This window comes from Carcharodon carcharias, chromosome 9 (genome assembly GCF_017639515.1).
Source record: "Carcharodon carcharias isolate sCarCar2 chromosome 9, sCarCar2.pri, whole genome shotgun sequence".
Classification (NCBI taxonomy): Eukaryota; Metazoa; Chordata; class Chondrichthyes; order Lamniformes; family Lamnidae; genus Carcharodon; species Carcharodon carcharias.
The window spans coordinates 160,435,228-160,457,288 of NC_054475.1; the positions used below are offsets into that span (position 1 = coordinate 160,435,228).

The 22,061-nt window shown below is 43.4% G+C and overlaps 1 protein-coding gene and 1 long non-coding RNA gene across 6 annotated transcripts in view; one reads left to right on the forward strand and one right to left on the reverse strand.

Moving 5' to 3' along the window:
- Nucleotides 1-22,061, forward strand: part of LOC121281790 — a 97,903-nt gene that overhangs the window by 54,632 nt on the left and 21,210 nt on the right. The gene's annotated exons all lie outside the window — the stretch shown is intronic.
- The window catches only part of zgc:66433 (uncharacterized protein LOC321250 homolog), a 137,534-nt gene continuing 125,008 nt past the window's right edge, over nt 9,536-22,061 (reverse strand). For all 5 annotated transcript variants that reach the window (XR_005943931.1, XM_041194775.1, XM_041194773.1 and 2 more), the window contains 2 exons: nt 13,504-13,630; nt 9,536-11,852 (listed from right to left, as the gene is read on the reverse strand). Coding sequence is in view for 4 of the 5 variants with exons in the window: in XM_041194775.1 (XP_041050709.1) it covers nt 11,686-11,852; nt 13,504-13,630 (294 nt within the window). In the remaining variant the exon portion in view is untranslated. The remainder of the gene's footprint in view (nt 11,853-13,503; nt 13,631-22,061) is intronic.

Below are 22,061 nucleotides of genomic sequence, written 5' to 3' on the forward strand. Positions count from 1 at the left end.
TATAGATTACAGAGGGTGGTGAATCTTTGGAATTCTGTACCCTAGAGAGCTGTGGAGGCTCAGTCATTGAGTATATCCAAGACAGAAATTGATAGATATTAAAGGTATTAAGGGATATGGGGATTATGCGGGATAATAACATTGAGGGAGGAGGTCAGCCATGATCTAGTTCAATGGTGGAGCAGGCTCGAGGGGATAATAGCCTTCTCCTGCTCCTATTTCCTTTTTCCTATGATCAAACCTCTGTGTGTAAGCTTGACACCAGCAGCCTGCTTGATTGGCACCACATCCACAAACATTCACTCCCTCCACCACCGATGCACAGTAGCAGCAGTGTATAACATCTACAAGATGCACTGCAGGAATTCACCAAGGCTCCTTTGACAGCACCTTCCAAACCCACGATCACTAACATCTAGAAGGACAAGGGCAGCAGATGGATGAGAACAACACCACCAGGAAGTTCCCCTCCAAGTCACTCACCATCCTGACTTGGAAATATATCACTGTTCCTTCACTGTCTCTGGGTCAAAATCCTGGAACTCCCTTCCTAACAGCACTGTGCATGTACCTACACCACATGGACTGCAGTGGTTCAAGAAGGCAGCTCACCACCACGATCTAAAGGGCACCTAAGGTTGGGCAATGAATGCTGGCCCAGCCAGTGAAGACCACATCCCATGAATGAATAAAAAAAGCTTCATAAGCATAATTTTTACTAAAACAGCAATGGAATTGATGGCTATACCACCAAGGTGGAAAACTCAGTTTTGGTCTGTGGAGTTTCTGACTTAAAAAGGACAATTTAACAAATGAATCCAACCAAAGCTCATGGTTTTACAATAGACATAGCAGGTAAAAAGGAGAAATGAAGAAAAAACAAAACAAAAACAGAATTGAATTTGCATGGCTCAGTGGGCAGCACTGAATGGGAACTTCTGATTCGGTAGATGGTGAGATCCAGGTCCAGTGCCTGGTCCAATCCAGGCTGCCACTCCAGTGCTGTATTGATGGAGTGCTGCACTATTGGACATACTCTCTATTGGATGGGACAAGGAGAGATAGCCAATAGGTTTAGCATCGCATCTGGAGGGATGGCACGCTCAAGAGTGCAGCTCTCCCTCAGTACGGCGTTTTCGGATGAGACATTTAACTGAGGCCCCATTTGCCGACTTGTTGGACGTCCCAAAGTGTTATACAGCTCCTCGAGACAATGTTGTAAGTTCTTTATTCAGATGGGGCCACGGTTTAACACTCTCTTTGACAGCGCAGCATTCTCTCAGCACTGCATTGGAGTGTCAGCCTAGATTTTGTGCTGAAGTCTCCAGCGTAACCTTCGTTGCGCCTGTGATCAATCTCACTTTACCTGATCTTAAATCTTGCGTTTGGTATTTCCCGAATGTATACAGCCATTTGTTTTCAGCAAAATAAATCTCCAGATTTCTGTTTGTTCATAATCCTGAAAGAAGCTGCTGTTTTAGCAGAAATTGCTTCAGATAAATTTGTTTGAATTTAGCGTTTTTTCTGGTTGGTTTGAGTTTTAAACTTTACCTTTTTGTCTGGGATGCCTGCAAAGCAATAGAGCCCAAAAGTCTGACATCAAAGCCTCTTCCTTACAACAGAAACACAGAATATATTGAGGTCAAAACCTGAAGTAGCTAACCCAGCCTTGTAGGGTTTGAGGTTTGGAAAAATAATTTCAAAATTAGAATAAAAGCGACTTTAAAAATCTTGGATATATGCACTTGAAAAGGAAAACATTTCAGGGCTATGGGGAATAGGTGGGAGGACGATGGATTAATTGGATTGCTTTTTCATAGACTTGCCACGCTGTAATGGAACGGATGGCCTCCATCTGTACTGTAAGAATTTGTGAGAGAAGAGGATAACCTGTGAGAGGTGATTTGATTAAAACAAAATTGCTTGAGGAAAGAATATTTGGAGGAATTTGTTCCAAAAGATTAACAATGGTGAATATGACGATATGTCTATATCCACATGTAGCTAGATGAATCCTATAGTTGTGGTCTGCTCATTTCTCCATGTCTCGCACTTTTATGCTTTCCTTTTTAGTCTCTGGTCAGAGCCTCCAGTTTTCAATTTCAATCATCAATGACCAATATGTTTAGGGAAAAAAGTACATTTTTAAAATTTATTCACGGGATGTGGGCATCACTGGCTGGGCCAGCATTTATTGCCCATCCCTAATTGCGCTTGAGAAGGTGGCGATGAGCTGCCTTCTTGAACCGCTGCAGTCCATGTGGTATACGTACAGTGCTATTAGGGAGGAAGTCCCAGGATTTTGAACCAGTCACGGTGAAGGAACGGTGATATATTTCCAAGTCAGGATGGTGTGTGGCTTGGAGGGGAACTTTCAGTTGATGGTGTTCCCATGTATCTGTTGCCTTTATCCTTCTAGATGGTAGCGGTCATGAGTTTGGAAGGTGCTGTCTAAGGAGACTTGGTGAATTCCTGCAGTGCATCTTGTAGATGGTACACACTGCTGCCACTGTGCATGGAGGGAGTGAATGTTTGTGGTTGAGGTGCCAATCAAGCGGGCTGCTTTATTCTGGACGGTGAGAAGCTTCTTGAGTGTTGTTTGAGCTGCACTCATCCAGGAAAGGGTGGGAGTGTTCCATCACACTCCTGACGTGTAGATGGTGGAGAGGCTTTGATGAGTCAGGAGGTGAGTAACTTGTCACACGATTCCTAGCCTCTGACGTGCTCTTGTAGCCACAGGATTTAAATGGCTAGTCCAGTTCAGTTTCTGGTCAATGGTATCCCCAGGATGTTGATAGTGGGAGATTCAGTGATGGTAATGCCATTGGACATCAAGGAGCAATTGTTGGATTCTCTCTTGTTGGAGATGCTCATTGCCTGACACTTGTGTGGCGCGAATGTTATTTGCCACTTGTCAACCTGGATATTGTCGAGGTCTTGCTTCATGTGGACATGGACTGCTTCAGTATCTGAGGAATCGTGAATGGTGCTGAACATTGTGCAATCACCTACGAACATCCCCACTTCTGATCTTATGATGGAAGGAAGGTCATTGATGAAGCAGCTGAAGATGGCTGGGCCTAGAACGCTACCTTGAGAAACTCCTGCAGTGATGTCCTGGAGCTGAGATGATTGACCTCCGACAACCACAACCATCTTCCTTTGTGCTAGGTATGACCCCAAACAGCGGAAACTTTTCCCTGATTCCCATTGACTCTAGTTTTACTGGAGCTCCTTGATGCCATACTCGGTCAAATGCTGCCTTGATGTCAAGAGCAGTCACTCTCACCTCACCTCTGGTCCATGTTTGATCCAAGCTGTAATGACGTCAGAAGCTGAATGGCCCATGCGGAACCCAAACTGAGCATCTATGAGCAGGTTATTGCTAAGCAAGTGCCACTTGATAGCACTGTTGATGGCCCCTTCTTTCACTTTACTAATGATCGAGAGTAGACTGATGGGGCGGTATTTGGCCATGTTGGATTTGTCCTGCTTTTTGTGTACAGGTCACACCTGTAGGGCAATTTTCCGCATTGCTGGGTAGATGCCAGGCATGAGATGGTTTCCTGTTGCCGTGCTCATGTGTACTTATAGGAAACACAGGTCCTCTTCCCAAAGGATCGTCTGCCTGTAATAAGCCAATATCTGTGGGGTGCTACCTCTTCCGCCATCATCACCAAAAATTCACTGGTTCTGTCTTTGACCATGGCCCCTAACGCTGAGTGTGGGATCCTTATCTTACCTTAGCTGGGCCTTGGGCAACTCACAAAAGAGCAGGGATGATCATCCCCTGAAGTCTCAGATAACCCTGCTATTTGACATAACTTCTGTAATTGATAAATAAGCAACTCATGTGCAAACCACTAGAGGGTGCTTCTGCTGCTTCACTGCACTGTTGTATGCTTAACCAATGTTAAACTCTCATAGTATTATACTGTAACATTGTAAAGATAAACATTTGGGACATGTTAGTCTTTGTGTTGAGAGGTACAGAAAGAATTTTAGTTCTGCAAGAAATTCCATGCTGTAAACTATGTTAGCATGATATCATACTGAAGTGAAAGCTTAGATTTAAGAATAAAGTGTAAGTTATGATGTGACTGTCTAAGAAAGTACTTGCATTTATATAGTGCTTTTCAAAATGTCCCTAAGCATTTCACAACTGATGAAGAACTTTTGAAGTGTATTCACTGTTTTAATGTAGAAAATGCGGCAGTCAATTTGCACACAGCAAGATCCCACAAATGGCAATGCTTTAAGATCATTTATTCCAGTGATGTTTGATGAGATATAATTGTTGGCCAGGACCCTAGAGAGAACTCCCCTACGCTTCTCTGAAATTGTGCCATTATAAATACCTGGTTCATGTCCCATGTTAATATTTTAGAGGTAATGTTTAATTCTGGGAAGATTAAAGTTTAACTGTAGAGAATGGGATAAATGTAACTAACAGTTTGGAGTCAATTACACTTAAAATTTGGGCCATGTTGACTTAAGGAGTTAATAGCTAGAAAGGCAAGATCATAAAACAACAGGTGGGCTTACTTAGCTGGAGAATTGGAGACAAGTTGTCTTCACTGGTTGCAAAGAAATGCAGCCCAGAGAGTTGTTTTGTTTTTGGAGTTAAAGCTACAATTGATTTAAAAGCATTCAGTGAGCCCTAGGAAGTCTGTATCACCATGGAGATGGATGGCGTTTAAGAAAGTTTTAGGGTTTCAATTCATCTGTGTGTTTGCTGGACTGTGAGTGTTCTGCAGCAAGGGAGAAGGCCATCCTGAAAAGGTGCCGCTTTTAACAGGCTCCAGGCAGCCAAAGTGTTGCTGTTAGCTGGCTCTGTGTAGTTGTGTCTCAGGAGAAGTCCCAGGAGTCTATCGATAGCTATGTGCAGTTAGGGCTCAGAAGAAGTCCTGGGGAGCTGAGACGGTGGCAGAAGGTTACTGGCTCTGTGCTGGAAAGGGCTTGGGCTCAAAGGAAGCCCTGGGAACCATCTTTAAAAAATTATTTTTTCATGGGCAGTGGGTGCCACTGGCAAAGCCAGCTTTTGTTGCCTCTCCCTAATTGCTATGACATTTCAGAAGGCAGTTAATAGTCAACCACATTGCTGATGGTCTGGAGTCTCAAGTAAGCCAGATCAGGTAAGCATAGTAGATTTCCTTCCCTATCGGGCATGAGTGAACCAGATGGTTTTTACGCCAATTGATAATAGTTTCAAGATCACCATTACTGAGACTAGCTTTCAGTTCCAGATTTTATGAATTGAATTTAAATTTCACCAGCTGCCATGGTGAACCCAGGTCCTCACAACATTAACCTGGGCCTCTGGATTACTGGTCTAGTGAGATTACCACTATGCCACCATCTCCCCATTTATAACCTGGTGTAGCTGGGTAGATTGGAGATTGGTGAAATCCAGGGGCAATTCTAGCCCAAGGAAGCTAGCCAGCTATTAAAGAGCCGAATTGCATGAATAAATGATGGCTGGAGTGCAGACTCAGAAATCCAGGGGATTGGAGTCTTGGAATACGAGATTGAAACCCTAGGAGATGTGCAATCATTGAGGCAACCCTTGTTGGTGTGGCTTTGAGGGAATTCAGAGGCTTGATCTTCGAAAGTGAAAAGTTTGGAGTCCCTCATGAGGGAGACAGAGTTTCAGCAAGATTGATTGATCCATAGTGTTTACTGGATGGGTTGCTGAGAAATCCATGGGATCTGTCTTGGTTGCATTTGTTATTTATTGTATGGTGTCATGTGTTCGACCACAGTTTGCTTGTTAATTCACATGTACCTCATATTAACCCAGAATGTTAGAGTATAAGATAGATATTGTAAGTTGCTTTATCTTTCTGACCTTCTACAGTAAAGTTTATTTTTGTTTGTTCAAAATACATGGAATCTTGTGGCATTATTCTCTTAGCAATTGTCTTCAATGTCAAACTTTGTCATTTTAAACAGAACATTATTAATCCCTAACTGGAACTTTCCAAAACCTTAGGGGTTTGGTCTCAGATCATGGCAGTGTGCCTGAGACAGTAGATAGGGCTGAGGTTTAATGCGTATATTTAAAAGACAGCTCTTGGAGTGTCAATCTAGATGTTGATGCTTAAAGCTCTGAAATGGGACTTGAGCCAGCAACCTTCTGGCTCAGAGAGATAAGAGTGCTACCCACTGAGCCACAACTGCCACTTAATGACATCACTGACTTATTCCATTATTTCCGAGAATTATTATATTTCAACAATGGAGCACAATGATCGTTACTGCATCATTAGCGTAGTGCAAGTTTTCAACTGATCCCAGTCCAATTATACTAATTCCTCAGTTATAGACACCTTCTGCACATCCAGAAACATCACTGGAGAGCGTATGGAGCATTCATTTTCAGTTTTTTTAGAAATCGTATTATTCCGTGGTTAAAAATATAATTTCTTTGACTCACAAAGGGGAGCTGTTCTGTCCCTGAGTTTTGGTGTTGGCTTTATATCGGTTACTTTATATTTCTGTATCCACACAGGGGCAGTGTTAGACAAGTATTGTGGATGAGGCTTCAACATATTTTATTCCAGTAGCGGGGTACGCTGTCACTGTGTCCCAAAGAACCAGCCTCATTTTTGAGAATCTCTCAACAACACTCCACCCCCACCCGGGCACAGTGGAAACTCCAAAAGGTGATTATTTCAATCTGGGGCCTGTTTTGTGGGCGGAGTGTGAATCTCATGTGATTTTTTTTCTTCTTAAGCAAGTGCAGGAGATTGTAGAACCTTGATTTGCGCTGGATGTAATTTACACTTAAAATTCCATGAGCTTTTTTGCTTGTTGTCCTGATTTTGGTCAAATTACCCTAAAAATCAACACAACCGAGCAGAACCTATGGGCCATTGCTAATATCAACAATGGTGACTCCTTATGATTAATCGATGAAGATTGAAATCCTTCAGTTCAACCTAGGATTGTTGAACTTCATCATCTTCCTCTCACACCCATCTCACTAGGTCACACACAGTTACCAAAAGATGACGAAGGTCTCTTAGCTCATGTTAATAGATCTGTCGGCACATCTCTGTTCTCCCCCCAGCACCAACACCTAGCTGTTTCGTGAAGGGTTCCAGGATCAAACTTTCACTACTCTGCCCAGAAGACCATTCCCAATGTTGATGACACTTTGTGTGCGAAGAATCTTCCAACAGCAGTCTTAAAACTCCCCTTAACTAGTTTGAAGCTGTGTCCAATGGTTTAACTCAAGACAGCATTTTGGATCACGTTTACCTTATTGTTTCCTCTCTGGTATAGATCCACTTGACCACAGAATCAATGTTCATCGAAAGTGGACATGGAATAGAACCAAACTAAGGGACCATCGCACTGCCCATTTCTGGGAGGACAGCTGAGGCATTTTGATGCTGTGTTTTGAGCCAAGCTCATGGGTAGCTCATCTGTCAGATGCTGGGATAGGGGAAGGTACTGTTGTTGGAGAAGGGCAGGAAACTAAGCAGATGAACTAAGGTTGGATGTTAAAGGAAGCGGGGACAGGCAATCATGGAAGTAGGTCAGACATTGAGGGACAGACAGTGGGTGGGAAGATTTCTGTGGGGTCAGGAGGAAGTGCAATGAGTAGGTCCGATTAAAGGAGCTGTGATCAGAAAAGCCAGGTGTGAATATCAGTCATGTTGAGGTGTTTGAATTGAAAAAAGGTCTGTCTTTAATCAAGCGCTGCTTCCAATACAGGCCACTGGATGCTTATCTGAAGCATGAGTCCAATTATTTCTCTCCCCAGCTCCTGTTGTGATATCATTTTAAGGGAATATGCAAATGAACAAGTAGGCAGGATGTAGAGCAGCTGATGACCAGGAGCCAGTAGTGTGGGCTGTAGTATGTGTGTAGGAATTGCAGCTCCACTGTCCTTCTGAGCAATGGTTGCTGAATCCATAAAGTAGATCTGTTTGCTGAGCCACCCTGTACTGTATCTTCAAATAAACCAAGCCTGCATATAATTTACCAGTCCTATTGTGATGTTTGTGTAAAGCCAACATAGAAACCCAAAAAAACCCGCCTCCCATCCCTGGCCGAGGGCCTCCAGGGTATATTATGATATCGCCTTTGTGGGATCCGCTAGCTCAAGTAAGGGTAGCAGGTCAAAATGTCCTGTTGATAACCTGGGGGGCAGTGCAGTGTGGAGGGGGCAGCTTGGTAGAGGGCCTTTGTCTTACAGATGTTTAGTGTAAGGCCCATGCTCTCGTACGCATCGGTAAAGGTGTTGGCGCCTTTTGCTCCCCAAAAGTTTGTCACCATACTCCGCCTGCTCCATGATGACATGCAAGCCACGTTCCTGACCAACGGATCCACCACAGACCCAATCGATGTTCAGACTGGAGTCAAGAAAGGTTATTGCACCAACGCTCTTCTCGATCTTTCTTGCCGCCATGTTCCAACTCACCCTCAGCAAGCTCCCCGCTGGAGTGGAGATAAACTACAGAACAAGCAGGAACCTGTTCAACCTCCGCTGCCTGCAGGCCAGGGCCAAGGTTGCCTCCACCCCCCACCTCTGTCATTGAACTATGGTATCTGGACAATGCTCACACTTGGAGATCGAGCTCCAAGTCATTCTCAACACCTTCACTAAGGCACATGAGAGCATGGGCCTTACACTAAACATCCATAGGACAAAGGTTCTCAACCAACTTGCCCCCTCCCACACCACACTGCCCCCCCCCGCCCCATCTCAGTTATTAAAATCCACGATGAGGCCTTGGACAATGTGGACCACTTTCCATACCTTGGAAGCCTACTGTCAACAAGGGCACAAATTGACGCGGAGGTTCAACACCACCTTCCGTGTGCCAGCGCAGCCTTCGGCCGCTTGAGGAAGAGCGTGTTTGAAGACTACGACCTCAAACCCGGCACCAAGCTCACGGTCTACAGAACAGTGGTGATACCCGCTCCCATATTTGGCTCAGAGACGTGGACAATGTACAGCAGGCATCTCGAAACTCTGGAGTACCATCAGCGCTGCCTCTGCAAGATCCTGCAAATTTATTAGCAATATAGGCAAACCAACATCAGTCTTCTCGCTAAGGTCAATATTCCCAGCATCAAAGCATTGACCATGCTCGATCAGCTCTGCTGCGTGGGGCACAACGTCCACAAGCCTGACACAAGACTCCCGAAACAAACCATAAGACCATAAGATGTAGGAGCAGAAGTAGTCCACTTGGCCTATCGAGTCTGCTCTGCCATTCAATGAGACCATGGCTAAGCTGATAATCCTTAACTCCACTTTCCTGCCTTTCCCCATATCCCTTGATTCCCCTACTGATTAAAAATCTGTCTATCCCAGCCTCAAATATACTTAATGACCCAGACTCTACAGCCCTCTGCAGTAAAGAATTCCACAGATTCACTACCCTCTGAGAGAAGAAATTCCTCCTCATCTCTGTCTTAATGGAATTCCTGGTTTTCTTATGGATCATCCATCACCATATGGATTACAACTGAGAAAATCATAACTTCCTAGGAAAACAATTGGAAATCCTCAAGCTTATATGTGAAAAAGGTTTTATTGAATATGATTGAAAATAGAGTTCCAACACAATACAATAAAGTATACAGAATAAATAAATACCAGGGTTTGGGCTGTCAGCTGAAAAGTATACATACTCCATGAGGCAACAATACACTCTATTCACCCCTCCTGCTCCCTCACTTACAAACACTGGTTGGTTAATCACTGAAAATGTGCATGGTAAACAAGTTCAGAGATTGTGAGCAACATTGTTTTAGGCTTGTTGTTGGTCAGATGGAACTTGAGTATTGCTGAGGAAAGAGACATGCTGTTGAAGCTTTTCATCTTGCACTCATCAGGACAACCTTGCAAGAATAGCAAATCGTCAAACGGAGCAACAATTTATATTGCATGAGAAGAAGATGCTAATTGGTTGGCAATTGGACTTGCCAACCAATCAAGTTGCCAGTGCGACTTTGGTTTGACACAACGCGTGGAGTTTAAATCCAGGGTGCTCTCAAACCATTGAACTACTGGGCTCTCTAAATATGACAAAGAGTTTTGAGGCAGTGAATAAGGAAAGACTCTTTCTGATGGCTGGGGTATCAGCAACACAGTGGTCATCGATTTTAAACTGCTACAAAAAGAGGGGAGAAGTTGGCTGAGTTAGGAGTAATGCTCTTATATAGAGGGTTGTTGGGGCATGGGTTACCACAAGGAATGGTTGAAACAGTGATCGTTGCATCCATAAAAGAAAAATTGGATAAGTATTTGAAGCAGAGAAAGATATAAGGCTACTAGAAGAGTATGAGGCAGTTGGATTAGATTTTGCTTGCTTTAGCAAACAGATGGCACTTATACAATGAGTTGTCTTGTGTGCCATAACCTTCCACAATTCCTGTTAACCCAACTTAGATATTCAAAGAGTATGGCACTCATTCCACCACCCCTCTGCGCATGCCCCCACTCCAACACTTTCTCAATATTCCAATTTTTGACTGTTACAGTTGCACCAATCGTGGCCTGGGGACAGTAGCAGGGGACAGCAGTTAAAATGAGTTCAAATCGCACCACGGCAGCTGGGGCAATTTTAATGTAATTCATAAATCTGAAATAAAATGCTGGTCTCATTAATAATGATCATGAAACTGTAAAAACCCGTCTTGTTCACTAATATTCTTCAGGGGAGGAAATCTGCCATCTTCTTCTGGTCTGGCCTACATGTGACTCCAGACCCACCACAATGTGGTTGACTCTTAACCACCCACTGAAAAAGAACAGCGAGCCACTCAGCTGTAACAAACTGCTACAGAGGAAAAAGAAAAGCAGTGTTGGTGTACCTACTGGACTCCAGTCACTCAATAAGGCAGCTTAGCACCACCATTTCATGGCCAGTAAATACTCGCCTTGCCAGTGAAAGAGCAAGGCCAAGCCATTGAGCTTCCTGATCAGTTAATAGATCAAACCTCATTCTAAGTAATTCCAGCTACTAACAGAGCTGTTGTTGTGCTTGGACTTTCAGGCATTCATACTGGGCTTGCAGTTCATTCCAGAAGTCCACTGAGTCTGCCATTGCACATTTATCAATGATAATACCCAGCTAATCCAATCAACAAAAGAGATTACATAATGAAGTCACTGGGACAGGTACATGTAAAATAATTTGGAAATAAGGAACTATTTAGAAATAAAAATTGACAGTTAGGGTTATTAGCATGGACATTACTCTTGGTGACCTTGGCTGAGTATGTCATTCTTCTACCAAGTTAGCAGAAAAGTATTTAAAGCAGTTTAATGCATGCATTTGAACAGTGAACAGAGGAACATCTCACAGATGCACTTTGTTGGTGAAATTGGATTTGGGAGTTGATGCAAAACCAGCGGGATTACTTCGGCTGTTTGTTGTCCACACCTCCAAATATTTGGTCCTATTGAAATCGCCCGAACTGAATGTTGGGCATGCAGTATAACATGCAGCCAATATGACAGTGACACACTAGCACCACTGTTCAAGGCAAGTTCCTACATGTCAGAGTTCATTTTTTCACCAAATATCTCCAAGTTATTTCTCGGCAATGGTTTGTACCACTGCAGTCTCAGTATCACTGCTGAAGCCAGTCACAGTTGGGGGTCTCAGAAATATTTCGAAGAGCAATCTTGTCTTGACACCTTATTTTGGAGCTGAAGTGCTACTGGACAGTCTGAGGCATGTCACTCCATGCTTTGGCCTTCTTCTTGGCAATGGCCAGCCATGGAGGCTCTACAGTAGCCAACGGAGCAATCTTGACATTGGGCATTGGTCGTTTCTCTCTCATCCCCATTCCGCATGCTTGTTGCTTTGGCTGTAAATGTGAACCTAATAAAAGTGACAAAGAAGATTCAACTTCACAATATCGAAAAGACATTGCACCAGTGTAAATTCAAGCTTCCATCAGCCCGCACAGAAATTATTTGGTTAAATATTGTGTTTATTCAGAAAACAGTTTATATTAAAAAGAGTGTAAATCTGTTGGTTTCAAGGTTGGTGACTGGTAATGTTAAACAGGCAAAAATATTCTCAAATCCAAAGTTCCCTTCAGTGAAGTTTTTTTTTAACTAGACTTTTTTAAATTATTTTTGAAATATTTGAATTGTTGGAGCTTACATTGCAGAAGAATTGAAGATGATCTGTCAGATGCGGAGTAAAATAGCAGATCATCCTCAAAGCCATCCCCAGAAGGAAAGAAAGAAAAGACTTGTATTTACGTAATGCCTTTCATGACCTCCGGAAAGGTCTTGAAGTGTAGTCAATGTCGTAATGGAGGAAATGTAGTGGCCAAATTGCACACAGCAAGCTCCCATAAGCAGCAATCTGATACTGATTAGGTAATCTGTTTTAGTCATGTTGGCTAAGGAAAAAATATTGACCCTCGTCACCAGGGAACCTTGCTCACCTTTGAAATGGTCGTCCCCCTGAGAGTGCAGACCAAACCCCAGTTTAATAACTCATCCAAATGATGGATAAGGAACCAACATAAGATTTGTTGATTGCTACCAGATGTGATGCTTACTTTAGGCACCATAAGTGGTGAATGTTTCACTCCCTAATACAGATACTTTGATGAGCACAAATAATTTTCCGCTCTGACCAAGTAAATAAAGTACAGTAATGGCCCTGATTGGCAGCAGTTGGGTAAGTGTGACGAATGTGGCTCACTGGGTAGGACTCTTGCCTCTGAGTAAGAAGATTGTGGCTTCAGGTCTCACTCCATGACTTGAACACACGAATCTAAGTTGACACTCCAAGGGAGTGCTGCATTATCAGAAATGCCATCTTTCAGATGAGCTGTGAAACCAAGGCCACATTCGCCACACTATTACTGCAAATTTGGTCTGTGCAGTCTATATGAAGACTAAAGTCCCCATGATAAGTGTACTACCCTTGTTACCTCTAATTTTCTGATTTGTGCTCTGTCCACACTATACTTACTGTTAGGGGGCCTATTAACTACTCCCACCAGTATTTTCTGCCCCTTGTTAGTTCTTAGCTCCACCCACACTGATTCTACATCTTCATTTTCTCAGCTAAGATCCCTTCTTTTTACTGTCTTTTTTCCACCCTTTATTACCACGGCTGGCCCTCCTCTTTTCCCATTTTGCCTACCTTTCCTAAACATCAAGCGTCCTGGAATATTTAATTCCCAATCTCGGTCACCTTGCAATCATGTCTCCACAATGACCGTTACATTAAAGCCATTTCATTTATATCTGTTCTATCAATTCTTAGCTTAAACTAAGCCAGAATCCGAACTGTGCTCGGTCCTCTGGTGGGAACAGACTGGCATCCGGTTTGGGTGCAAGTCGGAATTTCTCCTCCATTAAGCATTCATATGATACCATAATTTCTGGGGGAAGGGGAAGGTGAAGAAATCTGTCCTCAAGTATGGGAGAACAAGCCGTTATACCCAACATCTCCTTATTCACAATAGTATCACTTCATTTTGATAGCTTCTGTGCAAATCTTTTACCAAGCCCAGGTGGAGTTTTTGTCTTAGATTGATCTTCATCCTTTGCGTTGATTTTCATTTCTTTGCTCTGAAAACTGGGAAAGGGATTCTTATTTCCATTTTTTTCCCGTAAAGGTTTTGTTGCTTCCTAAAAGAGGAAAGAAATAAAAATTAATAGTTCTGCAACACATTAATTTAGTAACATTATTTGGCTTAATGACTGCCAATGCAGGACGTGAATTCAACATTCCAAAGAAGCCAGTCCCTAATGTTTCCACTTACGGTGCAGTCATACACTAGGGGCTGAATTTCATGGAGGGAAAGGGTGGGAGGATTGGCAGCGGCGAAGGTGAAGATGTCTTCCCAGCCCCCGTTACAAGGGTTGGTTTAAAACCCATTGAGTTAAATTGATCCAAGTGGTCAGCCATGATCTTATTAAATGGCGGATCAGGCTCAAAGGGCTGAATGGCCTACTCCCGCTCCTTGATCGTACGTAAGTTTGTACGTAAAAACCCAACCAGCAGCAGTAACACACTGGAGGCGGGCTAAACAAGAACCGAGTGGGACTTCTGCCCCTCATGAAGTCCTGCCCTTGAGGGCTGCCGGTCAAAGCAGTCCCAGCAGCACCAGAACCGAGTAGTAGTAAGGGGCTGACAGGACTGATGGTAGGATGAAGACCGCCATATGGCCTGGACCCAGGTAAGTCCCAAGGTTTGGAGAGAGGGAAGGATCAGGCAGCCTAGGGAGGGTGGGACATGGATTGGGTTTTGGAGCCAGGCAGAGAAAAACAAAGAGGGGGTAACAAATTTTTTGGGGGGGAGGGGGTGTTCCCCCTGAATGACATGCTCAACCCCCTTTCTTCCCGCCTTTTCCAGAAAGTTGTTTTAAAAACGGCCTTATCTCTCCCAACCCGTACCATGCCGTGGGCAGCGTAAGATTTGAGTCAATTGGCTTGGTTACACACTCAACTGCCCGTTAATTATTTATTTAAAAATGGCGGGTGGGCTGCCAATTTCAGTGCCTACCCGCCTACCTTATAATGGGGACCGGTTCGGTGATGGGCAGGGGGTGGTGGGCTTGCCCACTGTCATATTTTATGCCCCCACCGCATACCCACCCCTTCGCCACCGCCACAGCCAAAAACACACCCTGGGGCGGTGCCATAAAACCCTGTTCTCGGGGTCATCAATTATAATATCGTCACACGTGAATAGAATAGGGCATTCAGGGGAAACCCCTTCACCCAGAGAGTGGTTAAAATATGAAACTTGTTACGAGAGAGGCTAGCTGAGGTGAATAACATATATGCATTTCAGGCGAGGCTAGAGATAAACAAGAGGGAGGAAGAAATGGAGGATATGTTGATGGGGTTAAATGATGAGTGGTGGGAGGAGGTTTGAATGGAACACCAACATAGACCAGTTGGTGAGTTGCCTGTTTCAATTTCGTAAAATTCTATGTAATTCTTTATGAGTTATCATTCAAACTTTCTTGTACACTCACACACACACACATTCATACACTTGCTCACATAATAATACCTTAAATTTCATTACATTTTGTTAATGTACAAATCTGTGTAACATATTATGGATCTCAGTTCAGTTTATCCATGTGTAAGCACAATTAAACACAGGTAACATAATTCGGTGACAATTAATTAATTATTGAGTCAAGAAGTGGGGCCCAAAACTTTCACCTGGGCCTCACATTAACCCACTTGTATTGCTCCTTACACACCACCCCCATTGCAATAAGGTTAATTTTATCTTGGTTTAATATTTCAGATTAGGATGGAAATCTCAGATCCTGTGATAAGCAGATTGATCCATTGCAGAACCCAACTATGTTCTTGGTGTTTTCAGTGATTATGAACAATATGTTGACACACAGATTGTATCAGAAATTAATACTAACTCCGCCTTAAAAATGTCACCAAAATCTCAGGCTGTTTAATTCACCTGCAATTACAAAATATCAACTGCATGGGATAAACTGAATCAATAGAAGTTACTATTGTAAATGAAATGTTGAAGCTATGCCCGAATTTGTTGTAGATAACTATCTTAAAGTAAATATAATATTCCCTTAATGTGACAGGTTAAAAACAAATACATTTTTAATTCAGCGTAACTAATGTGTGTACACAGGGCATTTATATTACCCTTGAGCAACTTTAAAGTTGAACAATCTTCATGGGGAGGCGATGATGTAGTCGTATTGTCACTGGACTGGTAATCCAGAGACCTAGGGTAATGCTCTGGGGACTGGGCTCAAATCCCACCAGGGCAGATGGTGGAATTAAATGTCTAATGGTGACCATGAAACCATTGTTTATTGGTGTAAAAACCCATCTGATTCACTAATGCCCTTATCTAGTCTGGCCTGCATGTGACTCCTGCTGATTGCCACGTACTGATGAATCAGTACCCTTCAATGTTGAACGTCATTTACAGGAAGCACTGAGGGTGGCAAGGGCACAGAATGTACTCTGGGTGGGAGACTTCAAAGTCCATCACCAAGAGTGGCTCAGTAGCACCAGTACAGACTGAGCTGGCCGAGTCTTAAAAGACATAGATGCTAGACTGGGTCTGCAGCAGGTGGTGATGGAACCAACAACATACTTGACTTAATCCTCACCAACTTGCCTGCCATATATGAATCTGTCAATATTGGTAGGAGTGCCCACCATACAGCCCTTGTGGAAACCAAGTTCCATCTTCACAGTGAGAATACCCTCCATCATGTTATGTGACACTACCACCATGTTAAATGGGATAGATTTCAAACAGATCTAGCAACTCAAGACTGGGCATCCATGATGCTGTGGGCCATCGGTGGCAGAACTGAACTCGACCCCAATCTGTAACCTCATGGGCTGGCATATCACCCACTCTAACATTACCACCAAGCCAGGGGATCACCCTGGTTCAATGAAGATGCAGGAGGGCATGCCTAGGAGCAGCACCAAGCATATCTAAAAATGAAGTGTCAACCTGGTGAAGCTATAACACAGGACTATTTGCAGGCTAAACAAGCAGCAAGTGATAGACAAAGCTAGGCGATTCCAGAACCAACCGATCAGATCCAAGCTCTGCAGTCCTGCCACATCCAGTTGTGAATGGTGGTGGACAATTAAGCAACTCACTGGAGGAGGAGGCTCCATGAGTATCCCTGCCCTCAATGATGGAGGAGCCCGTCACATCAGTGCAAATGATAAGGCTGAAGCATTTGCAACAATCTTCAGCCAGGAGTGCTGAGTGGATGTTCATCTTGGCCTCCTCCAGAGGTCCCCAGCATCACAGATGCCAGTCTTCAATCTAATTTGCTTCATACCACATGATATCATGAAATGGCTGAAGGGACTGGATATGGCAAAGGCTATGCACCCTGACAATATTCAGCAATGGTACTGAAGACTTGTGCTCCAGAACTTGCCATGCCCCTAGCCAAGCTGTTCCAATACAGCTATGATACTGGCATCTACCTGGCAATGTGGAAAATTGCCCAGCTATGTCCTGTATACAAGAAGCAGGGCAAGTCCAACCTGGCCAATTATCGCACCATCAGTCTACTCTCGATCCTATCAGTAAAGCGCTTGAAGGGGGCATCAACAGTGCCATCAAGTGGCACTTGCTTAGCAATAACCTGCTCACTGACGCTCATCTTGGGTTCCACCAAGGGCACTCAGGTCCTAACCTCATTACAGCCTTGGTCCAAACGTGGACAAAGAGCTGAGCTCCAGAGAGCTGAGCTGATCTCCTGACTCCCCAAAGACTGCCCACCATCTACAAGGCACAAGTCAGGAGTGTGATGGAATACTCCCCACTTGCCTGGAACAGTGCAGCTCCAACAATACTCAAGAAGCTTGAGACTATCCAGGACAATGCAGCCCATTTGATTGGCACCCCATCCATTCTCTCTGCCTCCGACACACAGAGGCAGCAGTGTGTACCATCCACAGAATGCACTGCAGGAACTCACCAAGCCTCCTTCGACGCGCCTTCCAAACCCACGACCACTACCATCTGGAAGGACAAGGGCAGCTGATACATGGGGACACCACCACTTGGAATTTCCCCTCCAAGCCACTCATCATCCTGACTTGAAAATATATTGGCATTCCTTCACTGTTGCTGGGTCAAAATCCTGGAACTCCCTCCGTGAGGGTATACCTACGCCACATGGACTGTAGCAGTTCAAGAAGACAGTTCACCACCAGCTTTTTGAGGTTAACTAGGGATGGACAATAAATGCTGGCCTAGCCAGAGATGCCCACATCCCATGAATGAATATATTTTAAAAAATTTGGATCTGAACATGATAGACGCAAAATGCAATATGAAAGCATAATTCATGAAGATTTAACACAATACAGTTCAAATTTCTGGACTTTAACATAACTGGACTTTTTGTGATACTTTTGTGATACATTGTTCAATCTGATTTTCCAACAGTTCATTTTTTCTTCAAATTGCTATTTAAATCAGTTTCAGCATCTTTGGCACAGTATTAGGTAACAGCAACATTAACAACAAAGGAACTCTATGAATTATGCTTTTATATTTACATCCCAAAGTTACTGAAGTTTAAAACTGCACACAGACTTTATAAACATCCTACACAAAAACACACACACATACACACACACACATATGTGTACATACACATGCATGTGCACAGAAAGGCACACATATTTCTACACTAAACCTCTTTATGTTTTGTAAATATACAAATCCTTTGCATCCAATTACACTGCCTTTTTAAATAAACTTGCTCACTTGGGTTTGGATGTGAGCTAACATTACTATGGGTCTGGAGTCACGTGTAGACCAGACCGGAAAAGGACGATCAATTTACTTCCCTGAAAGTCATTTGCAGTTACATGATAGCCTTTTTAACTATACTACTCAGAATCTCTCAGAATGTATCCTGCAACTCAGCTCTGTGCTCTATCCCACCAACTTCACTCACTGGTTCCACTTCCAGCTCAGTTTCCATGCACTTGCTTCCTACATTTCCCAAACACCAGTCCCTGTGCCATTGTCCAGACTTTACAGGCTTTCCAAGGACATGCATCTTACACATTGTTTTTTAATACATTGCTGGTTCCACTCTATCTTTGTAAAGATATGCTGTGAACCTTGCACTAATATCTGCATGTCCTAGAACCATGGAATGTTACAGCATAGCAAGGGGCCATTCAATCAATGGTGCCCATGCTGGCTCTTGGAAAGAGCTATCCAATTAGTCCTACTCACCTGCTCTTTCCCCTTTGTCCTGAAAATATTTCCTTTTCAAGATTATACCCAATGCCCTTTTCAAAGTTATGACTGAATCTGCTCACACCAGCCTTCTGGGCAGTGCATTTTAGATCACAACAATTTGCTCTTTAAAATAATGCTTCCTCAAATCACCTCGGGCTTCTTTTGTGCCAATGACTTCAAATCTGCATTTCATGCCATGTTCTTACTCGAATCTGTCATTAGACAATGCAATGGAAAAAAAAAAAATTGCAACCTCTTCAAAAAACTCCAGCAGGTTAGTTGAACACAAATTTCTCTTAACAAGTCTGTGCTGGCTTTCCTTAATTAACCCGCATTTATCCATGGGATTATTAATTTTGTCCCAATTTATTGTTTCTAGAAATTTCCCCAACACCAAAGTTAAACTGGATGGCCTGTAGTTGCCGGGCTTAACTTTACACCCTTTTTGAACAAAGGTGTAATATTTGCAATTCTCCAGACCTCTGGCACCATCCCTGAGTCTAAGGAAGACTGAAAAATTATGGCAGTACATCTGCAATTTCCACACTCACTTCCCTCATCATTCTTGGATGCATCACATCCAGTTCTGGTGCCTTCTCAACTTTAAGTACAGACAGCCTATCTAATACATCTTATCAACTTTAAATCCTTCTAGTGTATTAATTAACTCATCTTTTCACCGTGGTCTGGGTAGCATCTTCTTACTTGGTAAAAGTAAGATGCAAAGCATCATTTCATATCTCAGCTATTCCCTCTGCATCCCCTTTTTGGTCCCTAATTGGCCCTACTCCTCCTTTTAACACCTTTTTACTATTTATACGCCTACAGAAAACTTTGGGATTCCCTTTTATGTTAGCTGCCAGTTTCTTTTCATAATCGCACTTTGCTCCTCTTATTTGCTTTTTCAATTTTCTTCTGAACCTTCTATATTCAGTCTCCTCCTCTATGGTATTATCCACCTGACATCTGTCATAAGCATACTTTTTCTTCTTCATCTTAATCTCTTTTGTCGTCCAGGAAGCTCTGGACTTGTTTACCCTACCTTTCCCTTTTGAGGGTATATACTCTGAGTGTGTCTGAACCATCTCTTCTTTGAAGGCAGCCCATTGATCAGCTACCATTTTTCCTGCCAATCTTTCGTTCCAATTTATTAAAGAGTGCAGAGAGGCGAGAGGCCATTAGAGAGTGCGGAGAGAGAGAGAGAGAGAGAGAGAGAGAGAAAGAGATGAAAGGCCCTTAAAGAGCATGGAGAGGTGAGAGACCATTAAAGAGTGCAGAGAGTGAGAGGCAAGGGGCCATTAAAGACTGCAAGAGAAAGAGATGTGAGTCCATTAAAGAGTGCGGAGAGAGACAGAAGAGACGCCATTAAAGAGCACAAAGCGAGGGACGAGAGACTATTAGAGAGCACGGAGAGAGAGGCCAGAGGCCATTAAAGAGTGTGGACAAAGACAGACAAGAGGACATTAAAGGCCGTGGAGAGAGAGAGGTGAGAGACCAAAAGCATGGACAGAGTGAGACGCGAGACTTAAAGAATGCAGAGAGAGAGAGAGGCGAGCGGCCATTAAAGAGCACGGAGAGAGGGATGAGAGACCATCAGAAAGCGCATAGAGGGAGGTGAGAGGCCACTAAAGAATGTGGAGAGAGGCAGACGAGAGTCCATTAAAGAACGAGGAGAAAGGCAGATGAGAAACCACTGGCAGACAGAATATAATGTGGGAAAACATGAGGTTATGCACTTTGGCAGGAAGAATAGAGGAGCTCAATATTAGATAAATGGAGAAAGACTGCAGGAAGCTGCAGCACAGAGGGATTTGGGTGTCCTCATTCATGAATCCCAAAAGGCTAACATACAAGTTCAGCAGGTAACAGGTAAGGCAAATGGAATGTTGGCCTTTATTTCAAAGGGAATGGAGAATAAAAATAGGGAAGTCTTTCTAAAACTATACTAGGCACTAGTAAGACCACACCTGGGTAACTGTGAACAGTTTTGGTCCAGTTATCTAAGGAAAGATATACTGGCATTGGAGGCAGTCCATAGAAGGTTCACGAGGTTGATCCAGGTATGGAGGGATTTTCTTATGAGGAGAGGTTGAGTAGGCTGAGTCTATACTCATTGGAGTTAAGAAGAATGAAACTTATTGAAACTTATGGTCCTATTCTTACGGGGCTTGACTGGGTAGATGCTGAGAGATTGTTTCCCCTTATGGGAGAGTCTAGGACCAGAGGGCATTATCTCAGAGTAAAGTGTCGCCCATTTAAGACAGATGTGAGGAGGAATTTCTTCTCTCAGAGGGTAGTGAATCCGTGGAATTCTTTACTGCAGAGGGCTGTAGAGGTTGGGTTGTTAAGCATATTCAAGACTGAGATAGATTTTTAATCAACTTTCAAGGGTTTTGAGAGAAGGCAGGAAAGTGGAGTTGAGGATTATCAGATGAACCATGATCCCATTGAATGGAGGAGCAGACTCGATGGGCCGAATGGCCTACTTCTGTTCTTATGTCTTATAGTCCTATTCAGCCCAGATCCATTCTTAACCCATTGAAGTCAGCTTTCCCCAGTTAATTACTCTTACTCTGGGTTGTTCTTTGTCCTTTTCCGTAGTCAACCTAAACCTCATGATATACTGATCACTGTCTCCTAAATGTTCTTCTACTGATATTTGATCCACTTGGTCCACCTCATTCCCAAGAACCATGTCCAGCAGTGCTTCCCCTCTCATTGACTGGAAACATACTGCTTCAGAAAAATTTTGTGAACACTCTCTAGGAACGCATGCTCCTCTCTGCCCTTTACAAGACTACTATTGGGGAGGCGATGGCGTAGTCACTGGGCTAATAATCCAGAGAACCAGGAAAATACTCTGTGGGCCCGGGTTGAAATCCCACCATGGCAGAAGGTGGAATTTGAATTCAATAAAAATCTGGTATTAAAAGTCTAAACATGGAACTATTGTCGATTGTGGTAAAAACCCAGCTGGTTCACTAATGTCCTTTAGGGAAGAAAATCCATCATCCTTACCTGGTCGGGCCTACATGTGATTCCAGACCCACAGCAATGTGGTTACTCTTAACTGCCCTCTGAAAAGGCCCAGCAAGCTACTCAGTTCTAACAAACCACTACAAAGCTACAAAGAAAGAATTAAACTGGATGGACCACCTGGCATTTCTGGCTGAAGAATGTAGCAAATGCTTCAGCCTTATCTTTTGCACTGATGTGCTGGGCTCCTCCACCATTGAAGATGATGATATTTGTGGATCCTCCTCCTCCAGTGAGTTGTTTAATTGTCCACCGCCATTCACGACTGGATGTGGC